The following is a 22,392-nucleotide window of genomic DNA, read 5'->3' as shown; positions in this document are numbered from 1 at the left end:
GATTAAAAAAAGAAAAAAGGATGTAATTGCAAATCTCTAGTTGTATTAAGTAGTCTGAGCAGTTTTGCAAGCAAATCTATTAGAGCTGAAATGGAAGATTTTCTCATTTGGTTAGGAAAAAAGGAAAAGAAGCAGAGAAGAAGGAACGGTATAGCTTTGTAGCTTTCCTGTATTTTAGGTGCTGCAATGTTTTATTATTAAAAAAAAAAAAACAAAACAAACAAGCTTTAAGAAAACTGAAGGAAAAAAAAGGACTTGCTTTGGGCGGATTTTGTGAAAGTTGCAAACACCGCTATTTAGGATGTCATCACTTCACATTATAGTGCTGCTGAAGAAGGCCAGCTGGTGCAGTTAAGTCCCTTATTGGAAATTTTAGTCTGATTCATTACTGTGATTTGTAGTTGTACACAGAAACACTTAATCATTCTTATCCTCCAAGCTCTATTGAATCTACTGAAGGCTTTCTGGTTCTTTGCATAATTTGTGCTGCCAGTCTGCCAGCTTGGCAGTGTTTCAAGCTTGCTGCATTATCTGTGTTTGTTTGCACAGGAAGTGCTGCTGCACGTAGGCTGAATTTACAGTAATTCTTTTGTAATAGGCTAATGAGCAACACTACTTCATTCACAATACTAACATTATATAGCTTTGATTAGACCAATTATTGTGTAACTATGCCATTGTGATCATACTTGCACTCTACAAAGTACTGAAAGGGAAATTTGCTTAGCTGTAGCTTCATTGAACTTGCTGAGAAAATAATTTGGATTTTATGTGCTTAAGGGAGGTAAAAATTTGAATATGTTGGAGATTTTTATATGCTATGCAATTTAATTTATTAAAGTGAGAAAATGAGGCTTCTTTTTTTACTCTCCATTTCATTGCATTGGGGAGGAAAGAAGGCGACTGTCCCTGTGCATCACCCATTCTGCATGTGCTGTGAAGGCCTCTTAATTCCTTGGTGAGCTGGTGTTCCCTCCAGTGGTGTTAGTAGGAGTTCTGGGTACACAGCTAGAGGAAAACAGGATCCTCCCATGGAATTCCTTCTGTCTGTGGAGCTTTTGCTAACACTAGTGGAAGACTTCTGTGTCGGTTGCATTGTATATTGCAGAATCAGCGTTGTCTGTATCCACATTACTATTTATTAAGGTTGTTATTCAGCCATACAGTATTTATACTTCCTGCTGTCCAGCTTCAAAACTCAAAAATTGCTGTCCTTATAGAAAAAAATAAAACTTATCCAACTACTGGCTTTCTCAAATTTTGTCTATAAAAATCGAAAATACTAATTTTTTAGTGTTTGGAGTTTGGTGGTTTTTTTTAAATATGTGAAACAGACTTTAAATAAAAGAGACCAAAACAGAGGCTTTGTATTCTATTTATTAGCAGAACAGGAGTTGTCCACTATACTTTCCCCATTCAAAAATCCATGATAGGATTTTTTAAGGAAAATGTGGAGCTCAGTGCTAGACTAAATCATATGGACTTCAGTTAATTTAGTAAGTCCTGAGCCTACTCATGTTCTACCTGCTCCAGCAAGAGGCTTATTCAGATTCTCATTTGCCTGTAGAAGTGAGAGGGTGCACTGTGTAATCAGTGCACATGATGTGGTTTTTTTTTTTGGATCAAGAGAGTTCTACTTAGATATTCTACAATGAGACTATAAATTAGGATTGGATTTTTTTTCAGGAAGATGGATTTCAGCTTGCTGTGTTTCTTTCTGTCTTGCTGTTGATGGCTGAAGGCACACTCAGTTGTACCATCTCCTGAGAAGCAGCGAGTTAGAAAACTTCTGTCCATAAACTAGATAACAGGAAAGAATGTGACTTGGAAATCTGACAATCTAGAAAAGCTTTATTGGTAGAGTGTACAATTTTGACTAATACTGGGGGATGTAAATGTGCTGTCCTGTTTGTAAAAAATGGTGTGTCAGCTTTTGTTGTGTTGTTTTAAAATGGTCTTTTTCCTTAGAGTATTCCTAAGAATCTACTTTAAAGATGGCATTTTTAAAAAAAATATTAGGAGGAATGATGAAGACAGTGCTTTTAAATTACTTCTCTGCTCTTAAATATGAAGTTGTGATTGCAGTCCAGAGCAATGACTCACTGGGTACAACTGTAAATGCTGAAATAATACAAAATTATAAGAATCAAATCTTTGACTATTCCTTTATTAAAAAAGATAGGCAAAGTAAATTGAGGAACAGTTCAATGCCTCTTCCTAAAATACCTGTTATGCTTGTAATATCTTTTTATGCTGCTTTAAAAATTAGCTGTCAGAATCAGTTTTCAATGTACTTTATTATAAAATATTATCAATTCTAAAATATCTGATACAAACATTTTTAATCAGTTAATGCTTAATTTGGAGTTTCTTCATGGCTTGTATGTTCAGGGGTTTGGGGTTTTTTTTGTTTGTTTGTTTTCCAGTATTACTGAAATACTCTAATACTGGGTAATATAACATGGTGGAATTTCAGGATGATTGTATATGAAGGGTTCTTTTACAGGTTTTAAGAATTTATTTTGGTTACAATGAGGTGCTTTTATTACTACCTAGCATCAGTTCTTATGCATTTCATTTTATGTGAAAGTTATGGTTCATAAGTTGTGTATATGGACTCTGAATACATCTGTTGTTTTGCTTATGTACCAGTGGTGGGAAAAGGATAGTGTGTGAAACCAAGTAGGAGTAGTGTTCAGGGAATAGAAATCATTTTACTAATTTCCATTTATGTAAAACAATGCATTTAAGGTTTCCAATGTTGAGAAATACATTAAGTGTAGTAGCTGGAGGTGTTTGTCATCATCGAGTGATGTGCATATATTGCTGCTTTACAGTAAATTGTATTACTGCTTTTGGAAAACAAAACTCTGCATGCTAAAAGGCATGTCAGGAGTCTCCAAATGTTTGTGTTTGTGACATGGTCAATTATTTATGGGGGTTTTGTGTCTGGCAGCATTTTTATCTTTTGTTTAAAATCAAATGGCAAAACCCTTTTCACGTGTCCACATTGTCTGAAACAGGTTTGCTTTACAAAATGCTCTTGTCTGCTGCAGGAGAACAGAAGTATTTTAATTAGGTGTGTGGCTTTTGCCACAGACTGCTGTATCTTTTATATGAGATACTTATTACCTAAAAAAGTATTTTTTTTTTTTCATTTTATGCCAAAATCTGCATACTGGGATGCTTACACCACACAAATACTTTTTTTTAAAATGCCTATGCATCTTCTGTATCAGTAGTAACAATAATAATAATAATAATAAGGAAAAATTCTTAAAATCACAGTACAGTTAAGGCTGGATTTAAAGTGTCCTAAATCTGTGGGATCCACTGCCTTAATTCAGGCACTATCTATCCAGTGGCTTCAAATGTTTTGGGTTTATTGTACATGCACAGACTGTCCACATGATGTGTGACACTGTAGATTCTGTGTCAGAAATATCAAAGAAAGACTCAAGTTCTGTCTAAACAGAACTCCTGAAGGAGGCAGAGAGATTACACCTGAGGAAACCAGAACTCAGCATAGCTGTGACTCCAGCATGTTCTGGTTCAATTGCTTTGAGGGATGCTTCTTTCAAATACAGACCTTTAATGGTACATTTGAACATTCAAGCACAGGTACACTTTGGGGGTAAAATTTATATAAGTATTTTATAATAGTAGAGTGTGGTTTTTTACAAGACTGCAAAAGCACAAAGCATTCAGAATGTATCCTAATTTTTTAGACTGAGTGTTGCCTGAAGTTGTGGATGCAATAGCAACAATGCTCACAGTATATCACTTTCCCAATAGACACAGACTTGCAATTCCTAGACTGCTCCATAAAGCAATAAAAAGCAAACAAACAAAACCACCCCAAACCAAACTATCAAAATTATACAGAAGAAGAAGCATCAATTCTCTCCTGTGTGCAGGACAACTTTTCTCACTAACTAATGAGGTAGAAAGATTAGGAGACTGCTGAACTGCTTCACAGCACCTATGGATCAAGCCATCCAAAGTCATCATCTTGGAGAATATGAATTCATCAATACTTAACTTTTTCACTGTGATTTGAAATTATTTAATTCTTTGTGGTTTTGAGCATGACTGTGTATGAGACATAATTTTTCTGTTCTGCTTTCTAATTATTATTCTTTCTTCCTTAATTGTAGATTATTTTAGTTCAGAGTCTAAAATAACAACTGTTGTAAAATACATCCTTTTGAATCTTAGAGATAATGCCTCTGGGAAGGATGTTTCATAGAGAAATATACCTACGTGGGCTTTTTCTTGTCAGAGAGTTTCATATGTGTCAACGTTTAGGATAATTATTGTAATTTAGGGATTACTTCATTTCTCGATCAGCTGAAGATCTGGGCACTTAAATGTTTCTGAAAACATTTGCATATCTTGAAGAATGCATTCCCCTTGCCTTCCCCTTCACCATTTGCACATTTATTGCCAATGAATTTTTGTAGTACAAAGATTTGCATACTTACGAAAGGTGAAGTTTTGATCCCTAAATTCAACACAAATTACATTCCAAGCTTTTTCTTTTGGGTCTTCTTTCTAAAGATAACCCCAGACATCATCTCCTCTTTAGCCCAAACTCATTGGTGCAAGGTAGAAGCAAATAAGAGAAAAAATTGTCTGAGAGGAGATTTAACCTGGGGGGTAGGGTGATAAACATAAGACTACAGGAAAGTGATATCCTGAGGTTATCAGTGTTTGATTTTGTGTATTTGGAGTATGCTACTAAAGTCTATAAAAGGTATGAAGGGGCAGCCAAGATCCTCTGTATGCTCTTAGATACCATAAAACAAACATTCATGTTGGGTAGTAGGAGGGAAGGGCTTGCTATTCTCTTATTCACCATTAGAGTGAACACTGATGACCTTTATACTGTTGAGCTTTCTACCCATACAGTTCTTCACAGAGAACTCACATAACACTTTTAGAATAACTTCTAAAAGCTTTTTTTTGGTACACATTTGAGATGTCTAGAAAACTGAATTTCTTTCATATTCTAGATGTACACTGATATCTAGAAGTTATATGACATCCTATAACCATTTACTTCAAAGTACAAATGCTACACTGCAATATTTTTGTCATGCTCTAATTCACCTCTCCTATCTTCAAATTGGAAAACAAGGTAATTTCTGAGAGTATCAGTAATTGTTTATATATTCAACTGAGAAGAAAACACAAAGGGTAGTTATGAAGAACTTGGAAAACTTGTGCAGATGCCGTAGTTATAAAAGCAAACAAAACAATGGAAATTTGTAAAGAATGCAGAAGAGGATAGTCTGTAAATGTTAAAAAATCATTTTGAGTAAGTTCTCTCAAGTTATTTAGTAGTCCTTTTATCTATGGCCACCTTATAAATGGCACATACCAGAAATAGAAACACTCCTGGGCTATTGAAAATAACATCAAAGTCCTAAAGAGAAATCTGGATGAAGACACTGGAAAATGGGCACTCAGCTTAGCGCTAACTTAGTAAGAATGACTATGACAAGATTTTATTTATGTAACCATTGCTCAGTTACTTTACTTTTCTCTCATAATGAAGGAAAGGGGAGACTACATGAGGCAGCAGATTCCAGACACATTTTAAGAACCTGTTTAACTTTGAAAGACACCTCTGCCACAGAGCTCTTTGTCCTCATTGTGGTTAAAAACAAAGGTTGAGAGATGCGTGTGTGAAGAGCTAGAGCAATGCTCTAAGCTGGCATGCAGGTAAGACAGTCGCTTTTTCTGGCATGTGGCCATCCTGTTCTTCACAGTAGAGTTGTAAGTTTTGCCTCTGGTCACTTCACTCCTAACGTCCTTTTATCTGTTCCTTTTAGTTGTTCCTTTCCAGCTTTCCAGCTACTTTCTACAAGGAGGTTCTGTATTTGATCAGCAGACTGGATACAAGTCCAATTACAGTCCACAATTTACTGTCTTACCAAAGTAATTTAGATATCAAAAGACAGTTATTTATATATGCCTGAACCCATAAAGACGGCAATAAAAATAAAAGTTGAGCTAAATTATGAAGTAGGGAAGGAAAAATGCTGCTGGAGAAAGTACAGTGTCTGCTCTCAGGATTTTTTAAATTAAAAAAAAAAAAATCATTCTTTTCTACAAACAGATGCTTTCCCAGGAAAATTATGAATTTCTTTTTTTTGTCCCACAGTGAGGGCAGAAAATATCTGTTTCCATTTTTCATCTCAATAGATTATTTTTTCCTTTTTCCGTGTAACCACAGCTTTTTTATTACTCTTACTGCATTGTGATTTTGGAATTTCAAAGCTGAATTTGTAGTTGGTTTTCTAAAGCAAAGTATTCGGAAACACATTCAGCCGTGTGGCTGAGTGGTGAATTTTGTTTTGTGGAGTCATGACTTTGAAGATGAAATTGGGCAGCTGAATTAGGATCAATATTGTGTTATGGTATGCAGAATACCAGGGGTGTCCAGCTGAGGCACCAGCAAGGGCCCCAGTTTTATGAAAATGTAGACCCTCTAGGAGTAATTAAGCAGAGAATAAGGTGAAACCTTAAGTATCTGATTTTTCAGTTTTTCTGAATGCTTGGAAATGGTTTTTAAAGTACTCAGAGAATTTTCCAAATTTTATGTGCTGAAGAATGAAGACATAAAGAAGAGCCCGAAAAGTTGAACTGCCGTTCCCTTTGTGTTACCATCCCAGAAATATTGATTATTGCTGTTTTGCCTTTTATAGCATGCTTTTGCTTATTTAAGAGTTTCTCTTTTAACATTTTTGTTGTAGTTTTGTTTACTGTTTTTCTCTCTCTTCAAATAACTCTTCTCCATTTTCCTGTATTACTTTTTTTCATCACAGCACCTCGTGTTTTCACTCAGCATGGCTTATTATTTATGCAGTCATATCCAGTAAGAGATGCTTTACGGTGGCTTGAATGGAGAAGAAATAGATTATATTATCCTGTAGGTACCATTTTATGGGACCCACATTAGTAATTGAGGAAGGAAGAAAGGAAAAGTAAGGAAGAGTCTATACTGCTGATGTTTATGAACAATAATAGAAAAGGAAAAGGTATGAAAATTGGAACATTGCTGACTTCCTAATGGCAGAAAAACACGTTATATCCAGTTGTGTGCCTATCAGATTATTTTATGAACTCAAGTTGAGTTTGTTTTTTCTTATAGGCATAAGGGGAAATATAATGCCAACATAAATAATAAAAGAGAACTTATGTCACGCTAGGCTAAATAACATGAAGTAACATTACGGTAGTTATTAAAACTACTTTTGGCAGTATTATTGACATTTTTTTTTCATTGATATTCTGGCACACGTATTTCATCATGGATATGTCTGCTTTGTATTAAATTTCCATCTGTAAAATGATCTATTTATATGTGCGAATTATCAGACTAGAAAACCTCACACTTTAAATCTCTTTGATTTTCTTGCCTTGGGCAATAGCATGAATAATCTTTTATGTTTTAAAAATACCTTCATTTTTAGATGGCAATGAAAGTAGCAAAGTTCTGTTTTAAACTGTTTGGTTTGTTTCCAATACAGCAATAACTGTACCGATCTCTGTGGGTGTAATATGTCTATGACAAAAGCAGATTAATAAGTAAAACAAACTATATATTCTTTAAAATTTGAATATTTTCATGCTGTAAAAATCATCCCTTCAATATATTAAAAAAGCTAAATTGCTTCCTAATTGAGATAGGAACTTTTCCCCCAGTGAGAGTCACTGTCGACAATTCTTTGGATTTGATCAGAGGTAAATGAATATTAAAAATTAAAACTAGCATTTAGGGAACATCAGTATTTTTGCAAAATATGGTCAAGTTTTGAAGAACAAGGGCAAACACAAGCAATATGCAGCCAGAATGGAGACTGTGCAGGTGTTGCTGTTTCTTTTAGTGCTTTTAGCTTGTGCATTGCTTTGCTGAGCCAGGTTTTATATTTTATCAGAGTTTCTTGCCCTCTTCTCTCATGAAGTTTATCTAAGCAGATTTTGATACTCGTTCAGTGAATTTCTGCATATTTGCCAGTATGTTGCACAGTGTGTAATAGAACTGGTACTCACTGATGGTTTGGACTTACTGTGCCATGCACAGATGTCATTGCCCAGGCAGGCTCTGCCCTGAGCTAGCTGTGTGAGATCTGAGGAGAAGCACTCCCAACCTAAACTTAGCCTTCAATAGTAAGCAAGGAGAAAAAATAAAAAGGAAAAGTTTTATGTTCTTTCAATATAAAAGAATATCAATAGAATAAGTTAGTATATTGCAGGTGATCCTCCATGGCTAATTGTTTGACAGCCTATTTTTGCTCTTTTATTATCTTACTATGCACTTGTTGCTATATGTTTTATCTGAGCAGACCTCTGCATGATGAAAGCTTGTCAGCTCTATCTTCCCATTTTCTGATGTTATCAGACATAATTTTTGAATTTAGAAGACATCATGCTGGCAGAAAAGATAATATCAAGCTGAAAAGCCTTTCTGTCTCTTTTTTGTTTGTTTTTTCTCCTTTTGTGATAGGTTCTGATAGGTGTTCTTCCATCTATCTAAGGAGCACTTGGAAGATTACAGTACAGTAAGCTGATAGTTGTCTTCATGATCTGAAGGAATTCTCTCTTTCAGAGACATGCCATAGCTATTAACCAGTGCCAGAATGCAGAACTTTTATGGGGTACTGATTCACAGACAGATATTTCTCTTAAAAACTCATGAACTGTAAAACAGTGCTCTTTTAGCACCTGATTAACAACACCATATAAAAACATTACAGCCTTTGTCAGAAGTGACCTAGACTAACCACAATAGCCAAACTAGTTTGAGATAATAGTTCTTTGGTTTTAATTTAAACACCATATAGATGGTACTTGTAATCCTGAGCACCATTGCATAACACAATTTTGTGTCCCTTTGTGCTGTGTCTTACAATCTGTAACCACAGACATGGTATTATCTTTATGTTTTTGAAATTATTTTGGCTGTAGAATTAAGGGCAAAAAATCCTAGCACTAGAATTATCAAGACAGCTGGCCTATTTCAGGCCTTGTTCATAGAATGGTTTGGGTTGGAAGGAACTTTAAAATCAGGTAGTAAACCCCCCTGCAATGGACAGAAACATCTTCCACTAGACCGGGTTTCTTAAAGCCCCATTCAGCCTGGCCTTGAACTCTTCCAGGGAAAGGCCATCCACAACTTCTCTGGGCAGCTTGTTCCAGTGCCTCACCACCCTCATAGTGAGGAATTTCTCTGTATCTGATCTAAACCTAACTTCTTTCAGTGTAAAGACATTACCACTTGTCCTGTTCCTACGTGCCCCTTGCATTGCTCCTCAGCACCAGGCAGTCAATAGTACACAGAGAGGTCTATTATGTCTATTTGTGGTTTTCTTGTTTAGCAGAATTATTCTTGATTTAGATAGAGTATGAGTCCAGTTCAAAGTTGTTTAATGTAAATGGGTGTCCAGGGTAGGTAGAATTATCTCTCACAGTGCCTGTAATATAGCAGTTTAAAGTAAAAAATCCCACTTTTACTGTTTAATGAATTGTGGTACTTCTGGATTTAATGAATTGTGGTACTTCTGGAGGAGGGGAGAAAAATGAATTAAACCTGGCAGGTTTAAGAAGCTGAGCTGTAGGTGGTGGGTGCAGCATCAACCACACAGATGGACACACTGGTGAATGGAGTTAAATACTGTACAATAAAAGCTGAAGCGGGGGTTGGGTAGCAGGGAAGTATCACTTGCTCCAAAGCTGTGGTAAAGAGCAAAGAACATTTGTTAAAATTGATGGTTGCAGGATTTTGTGCCATACTGTGAAGTCACCCTGAGTAACTTATGCAATTAAGGGATATTCAGATCCCTGAACATGAATAATTTGAATGTATTCTTTGTAGAAGTGGCTTATTATTACACCTCACAGGTGTAATGAGGAGCTCAGAATTGTTAAATAGAATCTGGAGAGACATATAGTTTTGTATGTCCCTACTTAAGTTTTTCAATTTTGGTTCAAAGTCTGTTTCTTTAGTTACCTTCTATATTTACTCTTCAGATAGAAAAAAACCCAAGCATATTCTTTTGGAATTGATTAATGACTGATATTTCCTACCTGTAATCCTACCTAAAGAGTTTAGTATAAAGATAAATTTAAGTCATTGACAGAGTGGATATATGTTGATAATATTAAGGGAAGAAAATGGAAATCCTTCTTTCAGATATTGATTGCTGTAGTGCTTGTAAATGGCTTTTTCTTCCTTCTTTTCTGTCTTTATTTTTAAGCAGACACTGTGACTGATCCTGCGTGAGGGAAGAAAGAGCTGCGAGCGTGGGCAGCAGGGGTGCAACTTGCACTTGCCAGGCAATGAGAAAGATAGATTGAATGGGAATCACTCTGCAGGGTTCTGAATCTGATGAGTGGAATATCAGTTTATTCTTATAGTGGTGAAACAACATTTTTGTGGCAGCCAGTGTTTTGAGCCAATAGGAAAAGTAGCTATTTTCTAGGGAAAAATTCTCTGTAATTATGTTCAACATAGAATAGTTAGTGTTGTAGGAGTAGGCATCCTCATAGTAATATTAATCAAAATATTGTTACTATTTGTCTACTTTGGGTTGTAGAAGTGATTATTAGTTATTTGACTGTTTCATTTATTTTAATTTGGTTTTTATGTTTAAATTATTTTTATTCACTTATTTTTTATAAATCAGAAGCATTAACATGCTCTCTAATGAAAACTGTGCCTTTAATTGGGCTATCAAATACAGGTGAAAGAAAGCATCATATTATGCAAAATAGATTCTAAATTATTAGCTTTGAATTCTCTCTTAATAATAGACATAAAGTCATTGAAGAAGTTAAACCATTACCCTACCTTGCTGTTTTGCAATTGCTAAACATGCTGATACATAGGAACCCCATTTAAGTCATTATAATCAAATGAAATTATTACACTTTTCTTACTGCCAGGGAATTTTGGATTCCTGTTCAGCAAACTATTAAGAATTGAACGTGACACCATACTCTGGTTATTAGACATGTTTCTTAAAATTACGTTTATTGACTAAAGGGAAGAATTTACTCTTAAAAAAAAGTTTTCTGCTTTATTAAATAATGTGTAAAAGAAAAAAGAGATTACTTTTGCTTCTGTGTTATCTGTTTTAGAAAACACTGAAAAATGTCTGCTTTCCTTTGGAACACAAATTTATGTCTTTTTCCAGTAGAAGTAATACATAGTGAATATATTTATATTCAGAGAGGTAAACTCTGCAAGGCCGAGTACACACACAAAATCTATATAATGTTCTGTCTTTGCAAAGTAGAAAATGATAGGTTTGAAATGTGTGCAGTAATTCTTTTGGCTTTATAAAATGAAAGCAGTTCTGGGAAAAGGTAATAAATATCTCTAAGAAATTATTAAAACACTGCATTATTACAAGGTCAGGCACTTAGATTAGCATAAAAAGCACTTATGAAAGACATTTGCATATCTTGGTGATCAAAAGGTGAAGTCTGAGTTCATAAGTTAATATACACTATTAAAAATCTTTGTAAAATAATACATAATTGCTTTACTAAAGTGGGGGGGGTGTGTGTATGAATCTCAATTTCTTTTTTAATATTGCTTATATGTTATATCGACTAAAAAGTGTATTAAATTTTTTGAGGCTTCAGTTCTGGAATGACTTTAAATTGTGAAGCTATTGAAATCTTTAGCTTTCTTTCCATCGGTTTGATTTGTGAAAAATGTAACTATTGATTATTAGTGAGATATGTCATAGGTTGTGTAAGATTCTATAGATTAAAATAAAGCCTTTTATATATCTCTCTTTTTATCTTAATGACACCTAAGTAACTTTATAAGTTAGGAGATCCTTAGTTTCTTACCATCTGTTGAATGAGTAAAAATGCATAAATCCACTGAAAGGAAAGAAGTCATATTTAGGTCAGTTCTTATATGAAGTACAGGAAGTTCTCTAAAAGATTGAATTAGGAAAAAGAGTAGGTGAGTTGACAAGCTTAAAAATTCTGAAGTCAATGGTAATTTTGTATGATCTCTAATATGTGAAAGCAGTATCTAGTAAAGGAAGCATCTTTATAATTTAAATTATGATACATTTTCATACAGTATCAAAATAATTGCAAGACCTTTCTCTGTAACTTCACTGTTCTCCAGCTCCTATGTTGGAGGCCAGAATAACTGTGCTGAAGAGCCAAATTAGACATCCTGTCATAGGTGGGTCATTCTGCCTTGTGTAAACATTTGCTTCATCCAAGGTTTCCTTCCAGCCTATGCTTAACTTGTGAAACTATTTTTGTGATCTTTGCTTTCTGGACCACTTTATTAAGGTAGTTTTTACAGGCCACAAAGGCTGTGTAGGCAGGATACATGCTACCTAAAAGTATAAAAATTATTTATTGCCCACTGGGCACAGTATTTAGCTGGGACTAATTTGCTGTTAGACTCTACTGATGATGCTCTCCACCTCTTTCCAGATCCTCAGTGGGTTTTTGCTGGCCACACAGTTCAAGTGTAACATGATGACTTCCATGGCTCATTGAAATGGACTTATCCTCAGTGTTGTTTAAACTTCTGTCTCTGTTTTTGCTTTAATGATTTTCGGCTTTTCATATTTGTGGTTTGTTTTCCCTCCACTCCTGACTGACCTTGTTCAGCAATCTTTGTTCTGTCGGCAGTTTCACCTTTCTTACATTGCATAGTTCCACACTACCTAATTTCTGATACTTCTTCCTCACAATTTAGTAGTTTCCTCAGTAGTGTGTGCCAAGGTTATTCATCTATGCCAAATTAAAACCTCAGTCCTTAGGAGGAAGGAAGGCTAACTCACTCAGCTGTGGGTTAACTGGGAAATCCATGCCATTGGGGGATGTGGGGATGCTGGGCATGAGCTGGCAGTGTGCACTCAGCCCAGAAATCCAGCTGTATCCTGGGCTGCATCCAAAGCAGCATGGCCAGTGGCTGAGGGAGGTGATTCTCTTCCTCCACTCTGTTCTTGTTAGACCCCACATGGAATGCTACATCCAGCTGTGGGGCCTCCAACATAAGAGGGATGTGGATGGGCTGGAGCAGGTTCAGAGGAGGGCTGCATAGATACTCAGGGGGCTGGAGCACCCTCCAGTAGAGACAAGCTGAGAGAGATGGGGATTGTTCAGCCCAGAGAGGAGAAGGCTCTGGGGAGACCTCGTAGTACCTGCAAGGGGTCTGGAGAGGGACTTTGTACAAGGGCATTTAGTGATGGGACTGAAAAATGGTAGGTTTAGATTATTTACTAGCAAAGAATTCTTCACTGTGAGGGTAATGAGGCACTGGAACAGGTTGTCCAGAGCAGCTGTGGATATCCAGTCTCTGGCAATGTTCAAGGCCAGGCTGGATGGGGCTCTGAGCAACCTGCTGTAGGGTAAGGTGTCCCTGGCCATAGCAGGGGGATTGGAATCAAATTATCTTTAAGGTTTGTTCCTTCAAACCTAAAACATTCTATGATCCTATGATTTCTGTCTTGGGGTGCAGTCTTTGTATTTTTGTCTTATGAAAATAGTACATTTGCTAACTCATTCAGTTTACACTAAGATTGGTTCTCAAACAATACAAATGTCTTACCAATAATGTTAGTTTTGTAAATTGCTAAAATTGCTAAAATATGTTGTATTTGGATTTCCACATTAATCTTACTAATTTTTGTTCTGTTTATCTCTGTTTAATTCAGTTGTTGTTGGTTTATTCAGGCAGATTTTTCTTATATTTGTTAGGAGTAGTGCAAAGTAAAGAAACAAGTGAAAATAATATATTCAAAAAGACTGGCAGTAATGAATTGAGAGGTTTTTGACATTTGAAAGAAACATCTTAGTAGTACATTGACAACTGTGGTTTTCTTGCAAGAGGCTTCAACATGAAAAGGCAGCTTTAAAGGAAATTCAGGCAGCTCTAAAGAATGCAATTTAGATTTTATGATACAAGTGGTTTTTCTGATTATGTTAATCTTACGCAGCCTGATTGTGTCCCCCAAAGGCCATGGCAAAACATAATCAGGCACACTCTCTAAATTGGGATAACTCTAAAATCTCCTAAAGATGCAAATGTAGTTATTAGAGGAGAATTGTAAGAGTTCTTTCAAAAATTAGTTTTTAGTAACTCAGGATTTTTCAACCAGTTTTGGAAAAAATGTGTTTGAAGATTATCAAATCTCACTATAAAATAGGATTTTTGAATTGAATTTGGCACTCATGCGTTATATAGATATTATTAAATAAGTCATGTTGCCAAAGAGTTGCTCAAAGCTAAATTTTAAACAGGTTACATTAAGTATTCTCAAAGTATTTGCAGGCACAATCACTGTGTATACAGGAAGGTAAGTTTATGTATGCAAACAGGTACATAGGCTAGACTAATTGGGCAGATTGGCTAATTATGTTTCTAGGCAGGCATGCACAGTTTGGTGTATGCAAATTAATGCAATCAGAAGCATTGCTGGTAAATTAGGCCCATATATTTAATTTTACCCTTTAGGTGTCAACAGTATCAGATAAGGTGGAGCTTGCATTCAGTAATAGTTATTTTGTTATGAGACAGGTACCAAAGCCTTTTCAGGAAATTTTTTGGTGGAAGAGGTTGACTTTCTCATGGCATCATATATTTAATGTGACAACAGACTAACAAGTGCAAGAACATTTATAGTGATTGCAGTAGAATTGCAAAATTAAATGACAAAATTTTATTAGCTGCAAGTTAGAGTAATCTGGGTCATCTTCTTGCACGTAGAATTATGATAAATATAAGGAAGAAACAAGCGATTTATTAAAGTGAAATAACTGCCTTGTTTGCTATTTTTTTCCATGTATTAACATTTTAAAATGTAAATATATATTGCTTGATTTACATAGCTCACAGAGTTAATAACTAATTATAGTGTTACAGTTTTGTACCTATTTCAGGATATTGTTGACATACATCAATGATCATATCTCTAGATAATTTTTATCGTCACAGTAGTTCCTCAGTTATTTCCATGTCAATACTTTATATGTGTGATCATTGCCTAGCTGCAAAAAACATAAATCCCAGCACCTGGTTAAAAGGAATAGTCAACAGAAACAAATCTGATGTAATTAAATAATGATGAAAGGAAAAGTTTGAGTACATAAGTAAAATACATTATTCAGGTATTTTATGAAATGCACATATCTACCATAACTAGCATTAAAAATATTTTTAATTGACTTTTCAATTTGCCTGTCAGTGACTGATAGTCAAAACCAGCTGTTCAGCAGCTTTGGTAATACAGTCCACTTTCAGCATCATTGTACTAAAGCTTTAAATAGATATCCATACAAATCATTCCCATAACCTGGTCTCTGGATTGATACCTTCAAAGTATCATTTTTTAATAATTCCTTTATCATTGTGCCTTTCGTTACAATTTTTGAAAAATACAGATTTATCTGTTGTTTGCAAAAGTATTATTAGTTATATAGAAGCAATTTTGGTAACAGTGATCTGCTGAAGTTCAGAGTTCTGTGTAAAAGAGGAAATTTGACCTTCTTCGGCTTAAATGAGTGCCCTGGGACAGTTTGCATTTAAAAGCCTAACAAAGGAGATGTTAGTTGAGGAAGGTAATTTATCTGACTATATCAAATATTTTCTGTTTACTTCACACCTCTCTGCTCATCACAGATCTGCAATTTCTGCCTTCTGAGCTTGTTCTAGTTTCCATCGTCCTTGCAATCCTTTCTGAGACACCTCTCTTCCTTTCCTTTAGGTGACTACTTCTCTTCATCTAGAAGAAGGGCTTTTTTTTTCCTTTCTGTCTTTTCTTGTCTTCATCAAGAGCATGCACAAGCATGCAATATATATACAGAAACACTAAGCACCTCTAGTCCTTTCTTTGATTTATTTTAGGCATCTACGCCAAGTCCCCTTGTGTGTTGCACAAATTCTGCTTCCAGTCTGTTTTTTGCTGATGTCAATGAGCTTCTCCCTGTTGATGTCTGGAACTTCTGCAATTTATTTGTACAGCTTCTACAATTTATTTGTATTTTAAAGCTACTGTATCTCTGGTATACAGAAATTGCATCAGGTTAATAGTTGGGATGCTGGTCCTGTCAGTAGCCTCAGGCTACTGGGGCACTTTTGGATAATTGTGAGCTATAAAAGTAACAAGAAGTTAGAGAAAGATGCAGCCATCTGTATAATCTAATGGTGCTGGAACTCATGTGGATGATTGGAAAGCTCTCAGTCAAGTGAAGGAAGCAGCAATAGTCTAATTATTACTATATATTGTACATAATCAAAGACACAGTTTGTCTTTTTTTTTTGCTATAATAGAAACAAGATGAATTTTGCTTTGTCTTCAAATTGTGCAACTCATCAGAAAGGACTGTTACTTGTTAATTAAGGTGGTACATTAGAATTGTTTCCTTTTTAGTGCTTCCTGGTGGACATAAAAACTTCCTGTATTGATATTTTATTATTCATTATGCTACATAGAAATGAAGCTCTTTCTGGCTTTTTCAATAGTAACTGACACCCTCTGTGTACAGCAACTCAGCTTCCTGTTTACACTCTAAAAATCTGTGCAGTTCAAATTTTCATTGCATAACCTGAATGCAAACACCTGTGATTCCTGCAATTTTTTTTCTTTTTTTTTTTTCCTTTTTTTTTTTTTTTTTTTGGTCTAAAAGACCACATTTACAGATAAAATTATTCACATAAACATTGGCATGGCTTGGAAATGGGGTTTTTGTTTTTGTCATCACCAGTTTACTGTTAGGTGTGCTTTTAGCCTTTTACTCTGCTCATTATAAAACCAGAGGAGGAGGAGTTTATTTTCTCATGTTCCTTTTTATTACTCCACTCAAGTTCTTCTCAAACAATGATTCCTTACTAGCAAAATAGTTCTTGATTATCTGTAGGTGAAAGAGTTGAAAGAGTTCTCTGAGAGTTCTGCCCCATGAAAGAATGTTTGATTTGAGATTTTATGTTTTGAATATTTGTGTGTGTCCTAATAAGTCATTGCTGTATTCTAAGTGTAATCAGTTTCAGGTTCCTCATTAAGATCCCAAGGGAAAAAAAACCAAACCAGTATAAAAATCATGCACTGCTGTTTTTTTTTTTTGTTTTTTTTTTTAATTTATAAGAAATAACTTCATATATTTTTAGGTCATAAAGGAGCTGTTTCATGATACAGTGGCTGCTAAATGCTTTCATAGTCAAAAAAAATTGGAAAAATTAATGGATAAGAATTAATTGAAAGCTACAGAGAAAAAGCATGCCTGTCTAAAGATGGCTGTATACCACAAACTGAAAGTTAAAAAAGTATTGTGAAGAAGCATCATAACTTATTTTAGATTTTCATTCTGACCCAGCATAGCCTCTTCCTAAGTTAAAATAATCCATCTAGTTTCTGTGTATGTTTATATGAGGATACACATATATGATTGTGTAGATTGATTCTTTGCTCCAGTGGCTTAACTTGTTTTTTTCCCTTTGGATTATATATTGAGTGTTGACTGAATTTTGCAAATTATACACAGTGAAAGTGTTCAAAGTGGGGCAAACAGTAGGACCCCCTCCCTGTTTCTTGAGAAGTATTTATGATATCGTTCTCTAAAATCTAAATGTTGCCTCCTAAAATACCAGTATTCATACAATAGTTCTATTCATACTGTTTTTAATAACAAAAAGTGCAAGTGTCACGCAGTTCCAGCGCATTTCACTGATCAATAAATGTAACAGTCCCCAAAGCATCATCTTAATCATCTTTTTCTACTCATATGTCTTAGAAAGTGAAGTAATACACAGGCATCAGGTATTGCTGCAGTGAGTAAAGTAAATACAATGAAGAAGTTTATGGCAAAGACATTGGCAGCCCTTTATGCAGAAGAAAACTTTATGGTTCAAATTATGTATGGCTTACTGTTTGTAAAGGCTCATTAAAATACCCTGAATATGTTCTATTTTCAATACTGCTTATCAGAATTACATACTTTTTGTTTACTTACAGTATGAAAGAGGCTGGTTTAGGCCATAAACAGTGGAGGGGTGGTCCCATTTCATCAAACTGCAAGCAGTGTCCAGTAGTTTATACCAATCCTGTTTGTGGATCAGATGGTCACACATATTCTTCTCAGGTAAGAATTGAATAAAGAACTAAATGAATCTTTCATTGTTCCAGTCAATTCCAGCTCTTGGAAAATAAAATAATGTAACACAAACCATTTATTTGGTATTTATTTGTTTTGGCTAAAGTATGTGTTACAGAATGCAACTACAAGAATTCCAGTATTTTGCATGATGTAAAAGCAAAATGGTATCAAACCCTAAGCAGCATAAAGCACTAATACCTGGAGCAGCAGAGTGTAGGAGTGCTCCACGATGTAACAGAGCCCATTGAGTGCTCTGCTGTGTGGCAAAACACCATGGCCACGTTGTGAGTGACCAAAAAGTGTTGGGTGTCCCCAGCTGGGGGTAGAATAGGTGCCTGGTAAGTCAGATTTTTCCAGTTGAGCGTTGAAGGTGTGCTTCAAATTCTAGGCACTTAGACATAGATGTAACATACCCAGAAAAAAAAAGTAGTAATGCAAGGGATTGTTGAATATCTTTCCTTGCAACAGTGTATTATGAGTTTTAAGATCATAATCAAATCTTTCTTTTCTAGTCTCCTGTCTTTTCTTTCATATATATTTAGAGATAAAATAATATTTTGAAATGTTACCATCAGTTTACCCAGTCTTGTTTGGATGAAATATTTTGTGCTGCTGCTGCTGAAGTCCAGAAATCCTGGGACTGCATTATTACAGTGCAGAGGTGAAATTGTGAGATGGAGGGACTTCATAATGCTGAAAATAAATAAATTTATTTAGCATCAGTCATTAAAACTTTGAGCAGAAGAATGCTCAGCCAATATTTACAACTGAGTCTTGTTTAATAGAAAAAAGTGTGGGCTCTTGATAAACCCATTTTTCTCAGAAACAGCAGGTAGTTCAGTAGTGTGAAAGCAGCTACTGTATTCTGTCTTGCTGACACTGTGTCCTTACACTAACAAATTGTTTCATTAGCAGATAATATCCAGTGCTTCAAGAGAAGTATAATAGTAGATTAAATTGATGGAGATGTAAAAGCTCTGTGTTTGTTACTTACAAAGAAAAAATTCCATCTTGCATTTTAAGCAAAATACTTTAAGAATATTTCCTAGTATCTAAAGATTTTTAGAGCTTCCATAATTTTTGTTTGTTTTTTATGTAATCACAAATTAGTCACATCTGAAGTTTACACATGTGTAGTCACATGTAAAGTTTAGAAAAAAGAATTAGTTTCCAGGAGGGACTGGGTGTTGGATTGAACACCAAGTATCTTCTCCAAGGATATTTTATTCTTGATAAACTAAAACCATCAGAATTAACTAGTGCTTCCTAAACCCTGACAGTACTTAGGTTTTTATCCTAAATGTTATATTAGAAAATGTTTTTCCTACTAACTTGAATATTTAATTATAGGGATTTGGCCTAGAATCCTAATTTTCCTTTACAGAAAGCACTTAAAATTTTTCTAGTGCTTACACCAACTTATCTGAGGCCCTATAAATGGATTCTGGACTCTTTGGCACAGCTAAGAAATGCTTCCTTTCATTGACACTATGACTTTAATTTAGGAATTTGAGAAGTATTCTGATTTTCATTAACTGTAATCTCTTGCCTATGTTTTTTTATGAGCTAAAAGTGTGCTGGCATCTTACTAGACATTAGGTGATGCTGTCATTTAGTATTGACTTTGCCTTCCATTCAAAGGTTCAGGCAGTCTTTAAGTCTCAACTCCAGGCTGCACAGATATAATACAGATAGTAGTCTCTACAATTTTGCAATTTAAATAGATGTGGTAGATAAGTTAATATAGTTAATACTGGATGAGCAACTTTTTTATTTTTTGAACACTTATACTTCATTTATTGCAATCTCTCCCTAAGTTCTTTCTAATGTAATACAAAGACCCCCCCCACTTTAACCTCATTGCTTATTTCCTATTTTACCATATGGAATGCTGTGCTCTAAATAGCTCTCTAGGTAGAAGTGACCTTTCTGGCCTCTCATGGGCTGGTCTGGAGTAGATGTACAAAAGTCTATAAATATTGATGAGATGCAGATATTTTTAAATCAGTTCATGTGTTAAAGGTGCAGCTGTTCAAAGGGAACGATGAGGAATGAGTGGATTAAACAGGCACACTGTGCTCCCATTCCAGGGCATTGTCAGTGCAGCAGTACCTGTTATCCAACCTCAATATCCCTTGCATGCAAACAGTGCAGAAGTAACATACCACCAGAGATTTTTTGGGTGCTACTTTTTTCTTCCACTGCCTTGTAATGGTAGATTTCAAATCTCAGCTTACAGAAGAAAAATGCTAAAAACTTTCATTGCTACAGAATATCTATATTAGTCTGTAAATATTTATTTTTATTTATTGTCAGTGAAATGAGGCTTTTGTATTCTGTGCTACCTGTTGCATCAAAACAGAGGTCCTTGCCAGGTTATTTCAAGAGCAATGTTTTTAAAAATTGACTAAAGACAAAGATTTGTGTTCCTGTACTCCAGGCAAAGTTTGTTTCATTATGTCTTTAAGCTCCAGTAGGAGTTTATCCAGCACTTTTCTTGTATTTAGAAAGCATTCATCAATGTTTCTGGAAAATTGTGTAGTCCATTTCAGAAAATAAGTCATTAAATAGTAATAGTATTGTAGAACACAGCCAGACAGTTGGCATTTGTCAGATGGATGCTCTTTTGGGGGTATATCCTTGCTTTTTAGGATAAGTCCATGAAATACTTGAATTAAGTTATGTTGTGTTACAGCTATTTCATATGCGTATTTTGCTTTGGAAAGCAAGCAAGCCAAAAAAAGATGATATGTGGATTATCTAGAAAGAAAAGGTATCTCCTAAGTTGAGCTTTTCCAGAGCCGGGTAAGGATATTTGTTTCCCTTTAATTTTTGCAGTCCAGGTTAGGTTTACTGTTTTCTCAGCTCACAGCCAGTCTCATGAAGTCAGTGTAAAAGAAAAGTGGTGGATGTAAGATATTGTTACTAGCCATACAACAGTGTTGAAACAAAAATATTACATGCTGATATTTTGAGTAATCAAAGTGAACATGAATCATTGTGCTGGAAGAAATTCAGTCTAAAGAGATCCTGCCATTGCCTTGGCACAGTGGTGGTGCAATTTTTACTTAATGGCCTTTAAATAGTACTGCATGTGTTCTACAGGTGGTGGGTTTTTGCCTTCTACATTTCTCTAAACTTTGGCACTTGAAAGTGCAGTGTGCATTTTTACATTAGGAATTCTCAAGCAATGCTGTCTCATGAGGCTTTAGTACCCCTAAGTACTTGACATTCTCCATGAAAAACACAGCCTGTTTGTAGCTTCATCTTTCCTGGGATTAATAGGGAAATAAAAGGACAGGAATGCAGCTCAGATGGATTGTTTTGAGGCAGCAACTCAGCTGCTGCCATTCTTTCACCCAGGGAGACAACTCACTGCTGTGCAGCACACTCTGTAAAGCTGGTGTACCTGGGCTGAGATGGTGATGCTCAGGCTTGGGTGCTCCTGTTGGAGCAATTCTCCCATATTGCACTGTATTGTTGCTGAATTTTCAGAAAAATGGCCAAGAGGGAAAAAAAAAAATACAGTCATGCAGATGAATCTTCTTTTGAGTGGATTTTGCATATTTTGATTTCAGTTCTGGTGTTTGGTATAATAGGCTGAAGTTTTCTCTCGTAAGTTGAATGAAAATTAGTCCCACTTCAGCAAAATCCAACCTTAAATAAGATAAATGAACAGTGCTTGCAGTATTTTGAAAACACAGCAGAAATAACTTAATCTTTAAATTATGCCCATTGCCCCATGGTTTTATGCCAGAATCACTTTGGCAGTTCTGTTGTTAGCAACAATTTGCTTAAGATGGCTTCACATTGATAGTGAATTTTTAATGAAATATATTTTCTCCTACCTATGAAAGCTTCATGTTACTGATGACAACCTTGTTATGTGTAAATGGCAATAATAATTATGTTTTTCAAAAGTAATGGGTCTAAACTACCTTCCCAGACTAAGATGCAAACTGTACAGAAAAGTAGTCAGAAAAGAGGATAAAAATCTTGAAAGACTCCACAGATAGACAGGTATGTGGATTTAGATCTTTTTAATATTCAAATACTTTCTTCAGTCAAATTACAATTCCTTTCCATGAAGAGGTTCAAAAGAGTTGGGGATAAAATTGCATTGTGGGAAGGAGTGAGTTTAATACTCCATTCAATTTTTGTTTATCATTTTGCATAAATCTGAAATAGATTTCTATTCTCAGGGCATCCCATATTTTGCATTTTTCTTTTTAAATTCATTGCTACCTT

The 22,392-nt window shown here is 35.2% G+C and overlaps 1 protein-coding gene across 1 annotated transcript in view; it reads left to right on the top strand.

The window, feature by feature from the left end:
• The window catches only part of SPOCK3 (SPARC (osteonectin), cwcv and kazal like domains proteoglycan 3), a 162,921-nt gene that overhangs the window by 79,996 nt on the left and 60,533 nt on the right, over positions 1 to 22,392 (top strand). The window contains exon 5 of the mRNA XM_059844493.1: positions 18,003 to 18,129. Within this exon, the coding sequence (XP_059700476.1) occupies positions 18,003 to 18,129 (127 nt within the window). The remainder of the gene's footprint in view (positions 1 to 18,002; positions 18,130 to 22,392) is intronic.

The sequence above is a fragment of the Haemorhous mexicanus genome, chromosome 4, assembly GCF_027477595.1.
Source record: "Haemorhous mexicanus isolate bHaeMex1 chromosome 4, bHaeMex1.pri, whole genome shotgun sequence".
In the NCBI taxonomy this organism is placed as follows: domain Eukaryota; kingdom Metazoa; phylum Chordata; class Aves; order Passeriformes; family Fringillidae; genus Haemorhous; species Haemorhous mexicanus.
This window is presented reverse-complemented; position numbering and strand designations above follow the sequence as displayed.